The 18116-nt window shown below is 44.3% G+C and overlaps 2 protein-coding genes across 7 annotated transcripts in view; one reads left to right on the top strand and one right to left on the bottom strand.

The window, feature by feature from the left end:
• Window positions 1-18116, top strand: part of tspan2a (tetraspanin 2a) — a 356749-nt gene that overhangs the window by 312388 nt on the left and 26245 nt on the right. The window lies entirely within an intron of this gene.
• slc12a5a (solute carrier family 12 member 5a) overlaps window positions 4-18116 on the bottom strand; it is a 145243-nt gene continuing 127130 nt past the window's right edge. For 3 of the 6 annotated variants that reach the window (XM_068594992.1, XM_068594996.1, XM_068594998.1), the window contains exons 8-26: window positions 17480-17691; window positions 16219-16386; window positions 16019-16117; window positions 14645-14702; window positions 14356-14530; window positions 14152-14270; window positions 13462-13560; window positions 13260-13379; window positions 12210-12314; window positions 11750-11918; window positions 11258-11453; window positions 10725-10894; window positions 10208-10339; window positions 9615-9722; window positions 9069-9194; window positions 8237-8469; window positions 7968-7982; window positions 7614-7747; window positions 4-6573 (exon numbers count right to left, since the gene is read on the bottom strand). In XM_068594992.1, coding sequence (XP_068451093.1) covers window positions 6482-6573; window positions 7614-7747; window positions 7968-7982; window positions 8237-8469; window positions 9069-9194; window positions 9615-9722; window positions 10208-10339; window positions 10725-10894; window positions 11258-11453; window positions 11750-11918; window positions 12210-12314; window positions 13260-13379; window positions 13462-13560; window positions 14152-14270; window positions 14356-14530; window positions 14645-14702; window positions 16019-16117; window positions 16219-16386; window positions 17480-17691 — 2530 coding nt within the window. In that variant the 3' untranslated portion in view covers window positions 4-6481. The remainder of the gene's footprint in view (window positions 6574-7613; window positions 7748-7967; window positions 7983-8236; window positions 8470-9068; window positions 9195-9614; window positions 9723-10207; window positions 10340-10724; window positions 10895-11257; window positions 11454-11749; window positions 11919-12209; window positions 12315-13259; window positions 13380-13461; window positions 13561-14151; window positions 14271-14355; window positions 14531-14644; window positions 14703-16018; window positions 16118-16218; window positions 16387-17479; window positions 17692-18116) is intronic. The other 3 variants (XM_068594994.1, XM_068594993.1, XM_068594995.1) reach the window with 3 other exon arrangements.

Genomic DNA, 18116 nt, shown 5'->3' with positions numbered 1-18116 from the left:
TGCTGTAATAAAATGGTATTGGTTTATTGCATTTTGTGCTGACAAATCTATAAAATGGAACGGGTATCGCCAGAAGCCATAGATATAAGCATTTGAAATGTAAGATAAAACTACTTTTTTCTTTTTTTAATGTACCATGAAACACAATAGAGAATAATACTTTCTTTTTTAAATTTTATAATATTTAACTTACACTGACACAAAAAAAACACCTCCACACTAACTGTATTTGATTTATTTACATGTAGCCCCCTCCCACCCCCGCCCCCAGCAGTTACAAGTGCACATGTACACACATACACACTCCCACAAAACTTAAAGGAACACACTACGGCTTTACCATAAGACTAGGTACAGTATCAAGGAAGAGTCATGAACAGTTTGGAATGAAAAAAGCATTTTCATATCACTGAAATTTGATACAGGTGTGTCTTTGTGTGTATGCTGTATATATATATATATATGTGTGTATATATATATAATCTATATCTACATCCATTACATTGTCAGGCATCCATACAAAATGTTTCCCACAACTCCAGTGAATTCAAATGAAAAACCTGGACAGTGACGGGGTTTCTCTGGAGGGAATGCGTTTATTCACGAGGGTTAAGCGAGAAGATCGATTAACGTCACGACTCGAGCCCGTCGGCTAAATATGAAACTACTAAATTTGCACTCGAGGTTGAATTTATTAGAATTTGGGGGTCAAAGTCATCGTGACCTGACGAAACATTTTTTTGGGCTGGAACTCAATTTATATTCTAATGACAATTTCACACAGATGTCAAAGATAAAATGATACGATGTGACATTTTGGACAGATGTGGATGTCATGCAACAATTCTGGAGTCATTTCATTTTTAGTTTTGTCAAAACAAAACAGCTGATTGGTGGACTTTAATCTTTTTTCTCTCTGTCATAACTCTCGTCGAATAAATGCATTCCCTAAAATGTTTAACTGTCTTTCAAGGTTGTCTGAATATCGACGAACCAGACGAGTTCCTTGTGATTGGTAAAAATGATACTTTTATTGTACTTTAACACAAACTGACTATAACCAGTTATTTACTATTACAAAAAAAAAAAAAAAAATAGGTAAATGTAGTTTTGGACAGGTTTGCCTTTTCATATAACTTCCACCAAATAATGGTTTTGCAGGCGTCTCCTCTACTACTTTGGCACTTTCATAATCTTACCCAATATAAATAATCTCTTAATTGAAAATTGATACATTTTTTTTTTTTACTGCATCTAATTCACCGGAGCCCACTTTAGCACACCATGTATGTAGTTAACTGAAATATATACTTTGGTTATCAGTTTATCTGCAGATAATATTTGACACAATGAGAAGACCTTGTCAACAAATCTACCATAAAAATAGAATCTTGTACTATAATAATAATAATAATATTCATCTTGAATACAATGATTGGCCAGTCCTAAGGAAAGAGAGGGGGGAGAAAAAAAAATCATACGACTAAAAAGAAATGTTTTCTAACTGATATAAACAAAAACAAAAAAAATACTTTTATACCACAAACACCCAATATATGTTCAATACACCTTGTTCAGGGTAGTTGCATGCATGCACTGAGTTACACAACATGTCTGGGACCTGGCTCTGCTTGCACTGCGTGGACGGCCACTCCAGTTCTTCTCTTAAACTCCCAGAGAGGTCGACTGTCTGAAACGGAAGCGCAGCTCTCCCTCCATCGTCAGGCGCGTCCGTCCGACGCCTCCTGAGAGAAAATACCGAGGGGTGCGATCTCATCTCAGCTACAGACTTGTGTGTGTGTGTGTGTTGTGTGTGTTGTGTGCGGCCCTCTCTGCCATAATCTGGGGCTGTTTTTTTTTGTTGTGTTTTCTCTGTCGGTGTCTGAACAGGACAGCCTCCTCAACCCGGTAACAGATGTGTTTCAGAGCCCTTAATATCCATATAAGGATGGAGACTGAGGAATGATCACCGGCAAGTTTGTCTCATGCTACAGTTGTGCAGGCGAAAGGATCTGATCGAAATCGTGGATCAGCTGTGAGGAGAGGGGGGTTATGGGGCGGTGGGTGGGTGGAGGGGGGGCGTGCTGGTTTCTAAGTAGACCGTCTGGTGTCGTCCAAACAGAGCCAGTGCCAGAATTGGAAGCGCGAGTTTTATATTCTTTGATCATTTTTCAGAATTATACTGCAATCACATTTAAAATACAGAGCTGGGGTTGGATTTAGTGGCTGGGATGGGGGAGGCCGGGGATTTGGGGTTAGATGGGGGTGGGCGGGGCCGGGTTTAGGTAGGGGGAGGGAGGGAGAAAGAGGAGGAGGAGGGGATTCTGGGAAGGCTCACCTCACAGATTGAGTGACAAGCACTATAAATTTAACAGTTAATATTATTCTTTTTTTTTGGCAAGAGAAAGGAAAGAATGTGATGCATGCTAAAATGTCCAAGAAAATGCTGAAACGCTAAGATGTAAACATAATCAGCAGGTAGATTTCGGCATAATTGTCGTTTCAAAACTGCTGCAAGATGATGGGGAAGCTAATCTGTCTTTTTTTATTTTATTTTATTTATTTTTTTAGACCTCCACGGCTGGCTGTAATACACTTGTGTGCCACCAGAGGTCGCTGTGGGGCAGAGTCTGTCCAGAGGAGGCTGTGCTCCTGCAGACGGATCCTGGCACAGAGAACCCCCTCAGTGTAAAGTGCGTCGCTGTCTCAGCCACATTTGGGATGAACGCTGTCGATCTTTATCGTCTGCAAGATCGGGTGACAAACATTCTGAGGGAAATAAGTGACACCTCCAGTTGTTTGTAGAAAATAAATAACTGTGACAAAAAGGAAGAAAACCCGAAAAAAAAAAAAAAAAGACCAGCGTGAGAACGATATTGCACATAATCTTACAAAACTCTAAGACTTTGTCCACAGTGATAGAACAGCGTACAACGAAAGACAACACTAGTTGGTTACAGTGTCTCTGACTTAAGTGATAAATATTTACAAAGGTGAAATGACCAGTTCTAAGGCCCATCCATCCGCAAACTCAAAATCTATTAAGACTATTTGAGCAAGATTGAAATATAACAAGTAACAATATAGTGAACTCATACTTTATTTATTTTTTTTTGCAAAAGACTTGTTTTCAAGGTCTAGCCGTGTCGCAAACACTGCGGAGGTCTCAACGTCTGTAACTCGATGAGATCGTTTCGACGACCTTTAACCCCACTCTGGCCCTTAAACATGTAAGTCATCACTATAGAAACCACTAAAACAAATATTGCCACATAGTACCATGCAAACAGCAATCATAAAACATTTAGAATTCCATAAATAAATTCATCTCCAATAAACTTCTCCAATAAACATCAGATATCTTTTCTTTTGAATCAATTTAAAAGGCTCAGTTGATGCAGGCGATGTCGTGGAGTCACTCCCAAAACAGCCGTGTTCTTCAAAAACTGATTTGAGCGTTCATAAACGACCCCGTTTGTCAGAGTTAATAAGTGTGGCAAGCGATTTAAAGAAAATCGTCATGACTTGGCACCCTAACATCTTTGAAAACTAGGAGTGGCTGCTTCTTAAGTATCACAGGTGTCAAAGGTAGAGAGAGAGAGAGAGAGAGAGAGCGAGAGCGAGAGAGGTGCGTTAAAATTCTTCGCAGTTAAATATTCGTCATCTTTAACATATTTTTTTGGGTGATTCCTGTAAATTTCTTCTTCGGTTGCATTGAAATTGGTTCACTTTACTTATGGGATTAAAGATGATAGTAATCAAGAGAGCGTTTCTTTTTAAAAGAGAATATAAAGGTGGAGGATTTCCCCTCGGTTGTAATATTGCATCAAGGTATTCAGTATAGTTTTCTAATAAAACAGAAAGCTAACCCTGTCCAGAGTTCTCAGGCCAAATGTTTACAGGTACCACTGATATGTATTTCTATACCCTTTTCACTTGATCTTTAATGTTGCTTTAGTCTATTTACAGTACAAATAAATCTATTGATACTAGCAGCATTCACAACATATGGTCCGACATTCAGGCAACACTAAAAACATTTAATACTGTTTGTAAATACTTCTAGAAACTAATTTGTTTTGCTTCCATATATTGTATATACTGTTTATATATATACGTATTTATTTATATTCATATTTCTACTACAAGTGCAAATGACCAAAAACAGTTTCTTCGTGAAAAGAAACTGAAATAACGTAAAGTGACAGCTGTCCTTGGTCAACGTGAGATGATTCTGGAATATTTTTTTCTTCTTTTAAGACTTACGAAATCTACATATACAAAATATATGTGTAAAAAAATAAATAACATGATCACATGAGTCCGGATTTCAACTATTGCACATTCCTTCCAAGATGCACTTTTCTTTTTTCTTTAACCTAAATATGATTTGCTCACACGTCATTCAGTCGAGGACATGTGTGGCTCAAATCTTAGCCAATCTAGAGGATATAAAATCTCACTGGAGAGTCTACTGCATAGAGTTCAGTCGGGCGGACAGCGTGGGGTTCCTAGCTACAGAAGCCATCGTCCTCTCTATAGATTAAGACTTGACCCGATAAATAATCAATCGTCAGATGTGCAGAACCTCACCTCTGTAAAAGCTGATATACTTCCAATGGGAGCGTCTGAACATCCGGGCCTTTTCTCATCTACCGGGTGACTTTCCGTCTGTCGTGAACGTAGACGCCTCCGTTTGTCGTTTGCGCGCTTTGTTCTCTCGAATCCAATCGCTATCATTTTTGTTCACTATTTCTCTTTGAAAAATACTTTGATATGGCACATTTAATGTATCTAACTGAAGATTAAAAGCAATATATCTTTGAGTGACAATCAAAACGACATACAACTATTTCATCGATATGTGTTAACTCTTGTCTATAAACATAAATACAGATTTCTTCTCTAGATGAAAAAATAACATTTAGTAATTTCGCTTTTTTTTTTTCTTCTTCTTCTTCTTTCTAAATTGAATGAATTCATTAAAATGTCACTTGTTGCACAGTGGCGGACAGTGCAGGTGCAGTGCTTGTCGAGGTTACAATGACAGATACCATAGTGACAGGAGCCTATGCCATCCAATAAATAAATAAATAAATAGATACATACATTTTTAAAACAGCGTTTTTGAGCTGTCCCTCTCAGCGAAGGAGCGCTTTCTCTCCACTAGAAGCTTTTTAGTATGTCACAAAAATACTACACTCATACTGAACAACGCGTCAGAGCTTGTACATTATTTACAGTGATCCACACGAGGGGTCGAGGGTGCTGGCAATGATAATCTCCTCGGGGTGCTTGTACTGTCTCCCCACTCCGCTGTTACAGCAGCCGCCTGGTAGGAAACGCACTATTCACAGTTTTAATTACGTGTCAATCTCTACAAACTAAGCTAGCCTTGTTGTATTTCTTCTTCTTCTTCTTCTTCTTTTTTTTTTTTGGCACCAACAGTGGCCACGGGGATGAACAGCCACTAAGAAATGAGTTGAGAAGAGGACGGGTAGAAAGACAGTGATGGCGGTAAACGGAACGAGTAGAAACACACACACACACACACACACACACAGTTAGAAGGACGCCATGCGAAGGTGTGCTCGGGGGTTAAAGATGGCGCTGCAGGGTTTTGATCCACGGGCCCCTTTTTCAGTCTTCTTCGAATACCGATGTGAAGTTCACAGTTCGTGCCTCTCGCGACGACTCTCCTTCCAGCTGGTGGTCCTGAACGTGGGTCGCAAGTGTCTTTTTGTTGTTGTTGTTGTTGTTGTTGTTGTTGTTGTTGTTGTGTTGCCTTGAAAGATAAATCACATCGAAAAGACAGCGGGCTGCAGCGCTGTGGGAGGTGTCCGATCACCAGGAGGGAACTAAACAGACATTCCTACAGCCAGCTCCTTCCGGCTGGCAGGAACCGCTGCTAGGCCACGCCCGAATATATATCTATATACATATATAGATATATATGTATATATAGAAACTAAAAACATTAATAAGAACCAGCAGAGATTTAAACAAAGACGGACACAGACATGCATGTGCGCTCACACCCAACACCACCGCCCCCTCCTGACCGAGCCCGTTACGACAGCGGATTACAGACTAGCGACGAAAAAAGAATAAAATAAAAAAAAGAGAGAGAGAGAGGATCTATAGGAAGAGATCTAGATAGCATCTAAATGAGTCTACGTAGTTATAGGAGTTGACTGGACCGGAGGGGAGGCCGAGCTCGTGACTCTGCTCATCGGTCTGCTGGGGATGGAGCTGACGGAGAGGTGCTGAAGCGGAGCTGTCGGTTGGCTGGTTGGGCGCGAGAAGACTATCGTACAGAAATAAACGGTAAGAGCGACATAAGAGGCGTGGATGAGGGTGGGAGCAAAGGTGACAGCGGGAATTGGGCTGAGGGAGGGGTGGTGGTGGTGGTGGTGGTGGTGGTGGTGGAGGGGAGGTGGTGGTGGTGGTGGTGGTGGGGGGGGGGGAGGGGACTGCTCTTTCAGGAGTAGATGGTGATGACCTCGCGGCCGCCTCCGCGGACCAGGAGGACCCGGTTGAGCCCGTCGGTGAGGACCTCGAGGAACTCCATGTCTTGGAGAGAAGTGTTAAAGGAAAAAACTAGGAGAGGAACGTTTTTAATAAATAAATAAATAAATAAACTGCAAGAACGGACACTGGGTCAACAAAACCAAAAGCAATAGTTTGATATTTTTTTGGCGAGAACACAAACTTGCTTTCTTGCGTGAGAGTTAGAGGAGAAGACGGCGTGACTGAAGGTAGAGCCCGGAGACGGTTAGCTTAGCTTAGCATTAACTGTCAACAGGGAAACAGACTCTTTGTCCAAAAAAACAACGTGATCGGACAGATGTGCATTGCATGAATCTTCCCATCCGTCGGAAAGATAGCGTATTGTGAAAAATGAAAAAGTCAAACTATTGCTTTAAACGTTTACCTGGACAAGATGTTCAAACATTGATTCGCCCAGCTGTAAACAGCTAACAATAATAGATGAACTCTTAATATATTCTCCCTCTGACAGGAGACAGTGAGGAAAATATTTCATCATTAGTATTCCAGACATAACTGTAACTGACAAAACAACAATGCCGTGGGCTGAAACAGTAATTAAAAAGAATCAAACTAAAGTATTACCTGCAAATATTGCTCAAAAGTTCCATCTCCTGCTCGCGATGGGCACCGTCTGCTTATAAATCCCAATTAGTCATTTGCCTCTTTGCCATCTCGCACACATTTTGTGATAACAAATCCCCGTGCCAAGTCAATTAACTTCCCGTTTATTGCTCAAAATCCAAAATGTAATTTTTTTCTTTCCAGGAGCAGGAAAGTGCCTCGAGGCTTAAATTGATTTTGTGTCTATAGAGAGCCACTTAAAGTTTGTGTTTTTCACACCAGCTGTGTGTCAACTTACTAACGAACCCGCAAACAAAAGAAACGCGGTTGTGCGACTGTACGAAAACAACACGACTAAAAGTGGAGACGAATCAGTCGTACCTGATATATATGTATATAAATGAAAATGGGACACAAACAGCCAGGAGACGAGCGACTCCACGGAGTTGAAGCTTTACCGCTTCGGCCTCTAAACCTACTTCTGTCCCGCTGAAGGATACAGTTCTCGTCACCTGTCCGGTTCTTGGGCGGCCCGGGCATGTTGAGCAGGACCAGCTTGGCCTCCGAGGACTTTTTGATGATGACCTCGTTCAGCCGGAGCGCTGTGTGCATACGCCGCACGTTGGACTGGTTCCTGAGTGGAGACAAGGCGGCGAGGTCAACATGTCAACATGTTACAGCGCTTCTGTTTTGTTTGTTTTTTTTGTTTCCTTTTTGAGACACTAAGCCGGTCGAGGTGACGGATGCTCATTCACACGCAAGTATTCACTCCACATCTGCTCGTGTGGCCGACACCGGTCCCGTGTGAGATGCGAATGAGGCTGAATGAGGTTCATAAGGACTTCTGTACTCACAGGTTCTCCCACTCGCTGCAGCATGGCAGGAAGAAAAACACACAAGCATCACTACCAAGCTGTGGATGTTATTATTGTTTTTTTTTTAGTGTTCCTATTCCAAAACCCCGTATAAATCCTTTCGTAGCACTCGGGTGGACCTCTTCGGTGCTACGTAGTACAGAAACAAAAAGACTCCGGGTTGTTTTTTTTTGTGTCAGGAGCAAGAAGGCGATTCACCTCCGCGCACAACAGGTAAAAGGTTCAACGAGCATTTCAAAAGCACTCACGGCTTCATGTTGAATAAGTCTTTGATGCCCTCCGGCGTGGCCGCGCCGGGCGGCTTGGCCGGCTCGCCGTCGCACTTCTCGGTCCAGGTCATCTGGACCTGCTCCCCGGGGCTCTGCACCCCCTCGGTGGGGGTCAGCAGGGTGGCCGGGGTTTCGGGGCTGGCCGGGGTGGTGTTGTCGTGGATGAGCTGGACCTGCGCGGGGGGGGGCACAGGGGAAGAGGCCGACTTTGACTATGAGACGAGAGGGAGTCGAGGACGGGGGACGTTGGATTCACACGTATACGTTACGGTGGGGGGGGAGGGGGGAGGTTGAAAGAGTCACGGGTTGACGTGGAAATGTAGGAATGCACATCGAAGTCACAGAGAGCCACAGTGTTTGAGAGAGGGAGAGGAAGAGAAGTGAGATTAAGGAGCCGCACATTGATCGGTCAGCATTTCATGACGTTTCTTTTGGAATGACACGGGCTGACCGGCCAGATTGAAGTGAATCTATCTCACGTCACCTTCAAAGTAACTTGTCGAATAGAAGACGCAGTAAGTTCAACAATCACGCCTGAATGTACCTTCTACGACTGTCCCATCCCTTCTGCTCATCTCTCAACATGTCTACCTGTTCCTTTAAATCATATAAAGACGTATATGACAACTTCTATTCATAGTTTTCCTTTCCTTTGTGATTTGCTCGTCTATGTTGTTCGCGGCGACATCCCAGAGCGCCTGGTCTAATCTCGTCGCTCAATCCGCTACTTTGTTCCCTTCTTTGCTCGTTCCGGGTTAAATCCCCGACACGTGAGCCCAAAACGTTCAAGCTGAGGCCGGCCGCGCTCTACCTCTTCCTCGGGCTTCTCCTCGTTGCTGGCGGCGGGCGGCTCCTCGGTCACGCTCAGCTGGGTGGTCACGGCGGCCGGGTTCTTGCGGCGGATCGACCCGCGGGAGGAATCGGTGATGCTCTGGATCTGTGAAGACACGGACGGAGAGATATGAGAGGAGGCTCTTTTAAATGAAGAGAGGTTCTTTTAATGTGTTTTCACATGTGTTTACTTTATATATCTCCGCGATGACCGACAAAAAAGTTCCACAAAGGACTTGGGGGAGCTAATAATAGCCGAACACCGAGATCAATATCTTTTATTTCCCGCAGCTGTCGAGGCGGCAACATGCTGCGATTCACGGAAGCGGAGCCGTCGCAGACGGAGGGGGGAAATATGGTGTCCCACTGCTCCGGTTTAACCGTGGACGCGCTTTCGTCCGGAGGGCTTTACGCGTCACAACAAGTCAAAGTCATGCCAGCCGTGCCCAGTCGGGCCCGTCGAGCCTCGTCAAGGTCACGTGTGCGTCTTCGAGAGCGTTTTCAAAACAACGCAAAGCCTTCCTACCTCTCGCTCGCGCTCGGTCTTGGACAGGTTGATCTGTTTCAGCATCTGCGACCGTTGTTCCATCACCAGGGTCTTCTCGTAGGTGTAGGCTGAGATGTCACTGTCATGCTGAGAGGAAAGAAAAGGGAGGGGTCAGTTCTTCTTTCACTTTTCCTTTGTTCTGTTTTGTGCTTTTCATGGGGGTTTACCAGCAGTTGTCTCTGTCCCTGCTGGACCCTGGATGAGATGCGCTTTTAAAACGTAAGGCTTTTATTGGGTGGAAAGCTCGACTTTTCTAGAGGACGAGCGAGACGGGATGCATCGTACCAAGCACCCGTTTGCAGACCCCCGTTGGCCATCCGACTCGCACTTTAATTTGAGGCCCACCGATCCCTCCACACGCTCTTTCATGCTGAACCTCGCACCAGTGCAGTCTCCAGGGCAGCCGTGTTCACTGGCGCAACCGGACAAACTCGAGGCATCGCCGGGTTCTTTGGTTACGTAACCAGCTGAGCTCCGCTGAGATTAAAGCGTTTGTATATGCGCTTATTTTTCTGCCATGAGTGGTTACATGAATTGAAAACAAAAGTCAGTCTGGTCTTGATAAAACTCACCATTTCTACAACTTCCACCATGGCGTCGATACGGAGGTGATAGAGGAATGTGGTCAGGTCTTTTTTCATCTGGATGCTGTTGTCGTCTAACTGGGCCACGGTGAAGATGCGCATCTTGCACTTCCTCCAAACCTGAGCAGCGAAAAAAATTGTTGACACACCTTTACAAAATGGTTCTGTGAGTCCTTTATGTGTTTGTTTGTTTTTTTCATCATGAGTAAATCTTTTTCTATCTGATTTTATTTGGCAAATCGTGCTTTTCCAGTTAGAAAATGAAACCTCGCCACAAAACACGACAGAAACGATTTCTGAGCTGCATCTCAGAGTATTAAACCTGCAAACTGAACTTCTTAAAAGGAGAAAATATCCTGACGGGATGACGGTATACGACATACATCGGTACTAAACACTTTTAATGAAGTCTTTATTACTATTTTTTACCTTACTTGTTTGTACTATACTTGAAATATGTACTTGTCCTGTCTTCTTTTTGCAGAGCTAACTGATGGCGCGGTACCTTGTGCTGTCGGAGAAGGAAGGGCAGCAGCATCAGCATGCCTCCGTCGTGGACGATCCACCACACGTCAATGTGACCCTCGGTGAAGCGCTCGCCGTTGGACGGGAAGGCGGCGATGTTCTTCGGGACGAGCAGGGCCAGGTCCGCGGCGGTGGTTTCTCTGACTAACTCTGCAGGACGCACACATGCGGAGAGGCAAAGTGTGAGCGATACTACTTCGGTTATTGAGATGATCGTTCGCGAGTGTTTGGGGTTTTGTTTTGCGTGGCTTTCTGTTGATGTCGCTGGCTTGACCTCAACGGGAAGCTTTGACATTGATCAGCTATTCTTTTTATGAGAGAGATTTTCATTTCATCCGCCAGCCTCAAGCAGAGCGGCTAATAGCTGGATAAGCGGCTCAGAAGCCGGAGCTGGGAAGGATTTTGTCTCGCTGAGATGCTTCAGACGTGAAAGAAGAAGTGCGCCACTCCGCCGCGCCAGAGCCAAAGCTTTTGGATGCGGTGATTAGTTTATTTGAATTCCCCGTGACCCACCAACAAAGTTCCTCCAGGCCTGGTGCTCGTCTCCCTGCCTCCAGTTGCGTGGCCAGGACACCAGCACGGCGTTGTGTTTCAGGCCCCCCAGCCCACTGGCCTGGAGGAGGTGGGAGGTGGCGTCGCGCAGGTTCGAGGATATGGTCACTTGACAGAAGCCCTTCACCTTCTCGGTCTCCATGAGTTTACGCAGCGACTAGAAAGACAAGACGGAGGACAACCGTCAGCGAGAGTCGGAGAGCAGGTGAAAGGCTAGCTTAGCGTTAGCCTCAGGCTCGCAGAGCGAGAACCAGAGTAAATGATCAAGTATTTCAAGACACCTGCCTTTTGCACTTTGAACTCTCACAGAACCATTTAGGGATTTACTCTATTTTCACATATCGAAAGAAGTCAGCTGAGGTGGTTCGGGCGTCGAATATTTTCTTCCACAGAAGAACAACTTTTTGAACGAGCTTCTGTTTTAAGCTCTTGATGAATGTCAGGGCTCCCCACCTGCTCTGCACGCTGGCTCTGCTCGTAGTTGGCCAGGAAGGTTCCCTGCAGCGCCGTTCCTACAATGGTCAGGCCTTTGCCGGCCTTCAGCTGGTTGGTGAGAGAGAGCAGACGAGGCTGCTCCACATTTTGCTCGGCGTCCGTACTAACTAGCGTCAACAACTGGGGCCTGGAGAGAGGGGAGAGAAAGTGAGAACACCAGGCGGAACACAAAGATGCAGAAAAGGGAGAGCAACGAAGAATCAGGGAGACGCGCGAGGAAAGAAACGGCGGCGTGGGACAAGTACAAGTCCTCGTCAGCGTGAAAGGATGACGCGTTGATATGAGTTCACGGACACTTTCTTAATGTTTGACAGGTTTGATGAGGAGAATCACATTCAGGGAGCGACTGCTTGTTCATTTCGATGTTAATTAGAGCCACGCTAGAACATTACAACGTGTGACTATCTGCGCGTCATACCTCCAGTTCTTGGTGTGCGGCGGACCTTCTTCCAGCCGCATGAGAGCGTAGCGGGCGGCGCTCAGGGACAGGCCTCGTATCCCGTCTCCCCACTCTTTCTCCGCACTGTGACACAGACAAAGCGCCAATCAACATCCCGCCGGCCCCGATCAAAAACATTAGCAAAAGTTGAGCGGCTTCGCTCTAAATATATTAAGTGACAGTGATACGGTCGAGCGCACGGAAACAAATCGACTTTTAAACGACAGCGTGACATGATGCAGTGTGATTAAGGATTAGGCATCGCTGGTAAATGTCAAGCTAACATGATGTTACTCACCACAGGGAGATACAGCGCTTTCAAACACACAGTGTGCATCGCTCGGTACGACTCCATCATAAGCATGGATGGATTACTGAGCGGGCGCAGGCCACTATTTTAATCTTAAGCTTTCTTTGCTGCTTTCCTATGTGCTCTTGTGTTTAGTAGAACAAATAGTGCAGGGGAGTTGTACTGAGGCAGGAAGCTTTAGACACGAGTCCGACAGCCACTCCATCTCCAGTGTCAACTAAATACTGAAACAGCAGCATCTGACAGGTCTGCTTCATCATGGAAATAGACCGAAAACAACTACAAAGAGGTGCAGAGTCATTACAGACGACACATCTGCTGTATAGCGTTTGAACCTTTACCTGCAAAACATCACTGAACGATGTGTTAGCCTCATCATTTGTACTTACTTTGCATCGTTTCTCATGTCCTTGCCCATTGGCCAGTTGTCTCATAATCCACCCATAATTGTAACACATAATATCTACATGTTTCCTACAGTATAATACGTGTTTTGTGAGGACATCGGCACTCTCAGACGAGGGACAGGAGACAAAACAAAGTCAAGTACTATAACACCAAACACCCATTTCTCTTTAAACCTTGAAACAAAACATGTCGACGGTGTGGATTTAGAAGCAGAAAACTCTTAAAATACAACACACACACACACACACACACAAGCTAAACAAAAAGGCAGCCAGTGAATCCAATCTCCCCCGGGGTTGCGGTCCACTCACCCTGAGAACTCGATATACTTGTAGATGGAGCCGGCAATTACCATGGCTACGATGGCGTAGTACCAGGAGCAGATGAACATGAGGGTGAGACACAAGCTCATCCCCAGGAAGGACAGAGCCCTGTTGACACACACGCAGACAGTGAGACAGACATATTTATAAATCTACTTCAAATACAATAATTCAGCAGCATTGAACGGACCAGTGGTAGAACTTGAAGCGGGGTCTCCAGTTCGGCGTCCTCAGCAGCGTCTGCAGGGCACAGGCCAAGTTCACGAACATGTAGCACATCAGGAAAAACCTGCGGGACACACACACACACACACACACACACACACACACACACACACACACACACGTTCAGTTTAAAAAACACAGCACATGTCCTGTGACGTAAGCACCCTGATCGCAAGCCCAGAGGTGCGTTGTGTTAATATCTGTCACATTCACTGGTATTTATTTGTATTAATAAAGCAGAAAAGCCCCATTGTGTGAGCAGCTCAATCCTGAGCCTTTTTGGCATTTGCATCGTTTAAGGCAGTGCAAAGCACTTTCGGTTGAAAAAAACAATTTAATACACAGCGCTGTGCCATCAGTGTCATGATTTAATGTAGAATATATACAATTCAGTTCAAAAACTTACACTTATATTATTGAATAGGTATTAAATAACATTTTTGGGGGGAATTCAAGCTTTTTTTTAATATGTATATACATTTTTTTTAATCTCAACTACCCCTTGGGGTGCCTTCAAGTACCCCCAGTAGTACTAGTACTCCTCGGGTGCCTTCAAGTACCCCCAGGGGTACTAGTACCCCCATTTGAGAACCACTGGGTTAAGGAATCTCCCACTGTTCTTCAGTTACAGTTAATTCGAGGGTTCAGTTCTCACATGGAGAGGATGGGAGCGACTGCATCCAGGGAAGCTATGAGGATGCCGATCTCACAGATACAAGCCGTCAGCAGGAGGGACCACGTGGGTTCTCCGTTGGCCTTTGCGTGGCCGAAGATCTGCAGGGACGACACAAGACACATTCTCATCGTCTGCTCGGCGGGCCGTTTCGAAGACGGCGTGTACACGAGGAGGCGGACTGACCCGGAGGGCGGGCACGATGCCGTCCTTGGCGATGGCCTGCATGAGACGAGGAGCTCCCGTCAGACTCTGCAGCCCCGCCCCGCAGGTGGAGAAGAAGGAGCCAATCACGATCACCCATGGTGAGGGCCAAGCTAATGTGCCGATCACCAAATTCCCGTGGACTCCCTCTCCAAACCTTGAGAAGATGGGGAAAGGTTGTTTGCCATTTTAAAACACACAAAAACAAGGTGTTTTTTAAGCATATTGTGGAAAGAGTTGTTTCTCTAAGCTAACATCAGGGTTGACTTACTTGTCCCTGAGGACCACGCCCTCGATGCAGGCACCAAACAGAATCACACTGGACATATCTAAACAGTTGTGGATCAGGAAAGTGAAAGTATTTCATACACAGGTGTCATCAATGTGCTTTTTTGATGAAACCGGTTGAGTGATGGATGGGATTTGATTACATCATCAACCTTTCCCTTTGAAGATGCACGTAATAATCGGATAAAGCAATAAACTGTGTTTGCTGAAAAGGGGCATCCATCGATTTTGTTTAGGATAATATTGCAGAGATCAATGACATTGTAACTAATAGCCTTCTGCTTTATTAACTTGTGATTGCATGGGCAGCCCACTGATGCGATTAGATGTTCTAATCAAATTAGTTTAGACTGCAAGCTGATTACTCCGAGATACACGGAAGACATTCAAGATGGCCGCTTCAGAGTTAGAGTCCTGTTTGTTGAAGTGCGGCCAAATTATGTTTCATATATGTCTCTTTTTAATGTTCAGTAATCTTTAGTTTTACATTTCTGTGCCAGCATCTTTTACATTCGCTTACCGGGAATACCTTTACAGCAAATTATATTTCATTTTCAGTAAAATAGGACCATGTTGGGGAACTCGGGTGTGTTTGCTCACGTTGGACTGATTTAGTCGCAATGTCAGCATCATTTTCGAAAAATAGGAGTCAACATCCTCTCCCGTGAACGATACAGGCATACTTCAGAAACATGATGCAATACCCCGAGTCAAAATCAGACTGGTATTGTGGCAGTGATGACCTTTCACAGTTAAAAATGTTGACCTTTAATTATGGCTCTCCCTGCAGGCTAATCAGTGTGTTTTTGTTGGAGCAGAGCAACGCAACCACAGAGCATCGTCGCTTCAAGTCCTGTCAACATCGGACCAGTGGTGCCTGACGCATCATCGCTGATCTCAAAACACAATTTGAGTGGCTATCTGGCTGGAATACCTCTCGTACTTATAGATGTCTGGTATTCCTACTGTAACCATGCCCATACAGTATATATCTAGTATATTTATATTCATTTTGGTTTATTCCAGATTTGATTTATTCTGTATTTTGCACATATTCTATACATAAATCTCATTCTACTACAACTGCTTTTTACACTTATATGCTAAACTGCATTTCAGTGTCTCAGTATTTGTACACTGTGCAATGACAATACTGTAGAATATAATCCAAACAACGTCATAATTAAGATTTGTGTATCATTAAAAATACCATGGAGTATATTTGACTTGTAACGTCTTCTCTGGGATAATATATTTCTTAAACAGCATAAATTGTGTGGAAAACCAAAATCTGTTTATAACATTGCTCTGTGCAGTGACCCTTTCTGTCCTGCAGGGGGCAGTAGTAAGAGGATACAGACAAGGGAGGTGGTGGTGATGGCTGCGATGGTTCCAATGGGGATGGACTTCTGGGCATCACGCAGATCTCCAGAGCGGTTGGAGCCAGCCATGATCCCTGAGCAGATAATGGAGATTCTTACGCGGTCAAAGAGATTCACACACATACAAACATGGGCGAGTTGGCAGAAGCCGAATAGCAACAATCCCGATTTTCACCTGTCACAGAAGGGAAGTAGATGCCGACCAGCAACGTAAAGAAGCTGGCGATGTCGGCCAACACGTAGTTGTTCATGTTGGTCATAGTGTCGTCCGGGTCCTCCACTGATTCCATGTTAGTTTTGGCAATCAGATCCCCTTTCTCATAGTAGGTCCCAAACATGTTCTCTGGACGGACGAGAGGGACGGAGAGAAGGATTGAGTCGAGACAATCTAAGAGGACCTGGATTACTGAAATGTTGCAGTTGTCCGTTATTTCTACTTTTACATCATTACTTTGATGCTCTATATTTGTTTTACGATGAACAAAATGCATTCCAGTGAGTTCTTTTAGAGGGATTTCAATCAACACTAGGCTCCAAAAGGCTTAAATTCAAGTTAAAGTATGCCGTCTCCCACCTAAACCTACTGTAGTGCTTGAACTGTGACATTTAAGAGCCAGGCCATACATTGCAGTCATAAAGCAGCGTCTTCTAAAAAATAGATTACATATAAACATTTACAAATATACATATTTGCTAAGTATTCACCCTCTTTTCTAAGTGACTGGCGGAGCGAGTTGGTTGTTAAAGTCTCTGACTAGCTGACATCAAAGGCTTTTTGTCATAACATTGAAACTTCCGTCTTTTTATAGACATATTAACAGGGCTCTGATTTTCAAGCGTGGATCCTGAACACGGGGCTTACTGTTAGCCCTGTGATAACTAATAGCGAGAAACGAGGTTAAGCTAGCTCTGGGCTTTTCGTAGCCTCGGGTGTCCGGTCGCCCAGGGCTGATGAATGTAAGCGCTGCTGCAGTCAGGGTCCCTTACTTCATCATTTTCCACATTTCCTGGAAAGACTTTCAGACCATGAGATAGTTCTATATCTTCTTTCTATATAACAGACATTGAAAACAATCTATTCTAATTCAATTTAGCATGTTGAGTAAATCCGTTATTTATCAGTGAGAGGATTCCTTAATGATTTCCTTATTCCTTAATTACTCTTAATGCCCCATTTGACTAAAGATGTTTGTACAACAGAAAATCAGCCAGACATACAAAGCACACAGCTATAACCTGCTGTAATACGTCTGTTCCACACTGATTCAGTTCAACAGAATCTTATTCTTGGAAATGCAAAGTTCATTATTTGTAACTCAGCATCACACCAAGACACAAGACAGAAAGACTTCCTGTGTGCTGCACACGGACGTGTGTATTTGTGTGCTCACTGTATAAAAATGATGCACAGCCAGACCCAAACGGGATAAGCTAACCTGCTAGGATTCCACTGGTGATCCCCGGGATGCCCTGGATCCGGGTCACGTTGTTGGCCGCGAAGTACTTGTCGCAGGTAGCGTTGAGGAAAGGTGAGTCACAGAACATGCTCCACAGCTGGGTGGTGACTGTCCCGTTGGCCGACTCAATGGTCTTGGCACAGACGTCGAAGGACTTCCAAACCAACGTGCGGTTGCCCAAGATGCACACACTGCAGGGAGGAAAAGCACGAAGAGAGTTCATGACGTCTTGTATACTACAATGATAATAAAAACAATAATAGGAATAATAAAACACATCAGTAAACAACAAATTCAATTCAAATAATAAAGATAATAATACTGATTATCATTGTAAGGTCTATAATAATACTTAAAGTTACAAAATGCCTTAATCGGATTCCATTCAATTTCAATTCAACAGCTGTGACAAAACTAAAATAATTTAGATAGCAAAAAGTTAAAGTGCCAAGTCAAATAATGTTGTTTGTTTTTTGCTGGTCAAACCACATCCAGGCTTTCGAGCTAAAATGTGTTAAAGTGGGTTGAAAAGTAGACGTCTAGGTCAGTGCGTTTCAACCACTGTGTCACGGCACACCGGTGTGCCGGAGGAAAATGTCCAATTTCATTTAATTGG

This window comes from Clinocottus analis, unplaced genomic scaffold (genome assembly GCF_023055335.1).
Source record: "Clinocottus analis isolate CAN_PGR_092001 unplaced genomic scaffold, fCliAna1.0.p SCAF_3, whole genome shotgun sequence".
NCBI classification, from domain to species: Eukaryota; Metazoa; Chordata; class Actinopteri; order Perciformes; family Cottidae; genus Clinocottus; species Clinocottus analis.
This window is presented reverse-complemented; position numbering and strand designations above follow the sequence as displayed.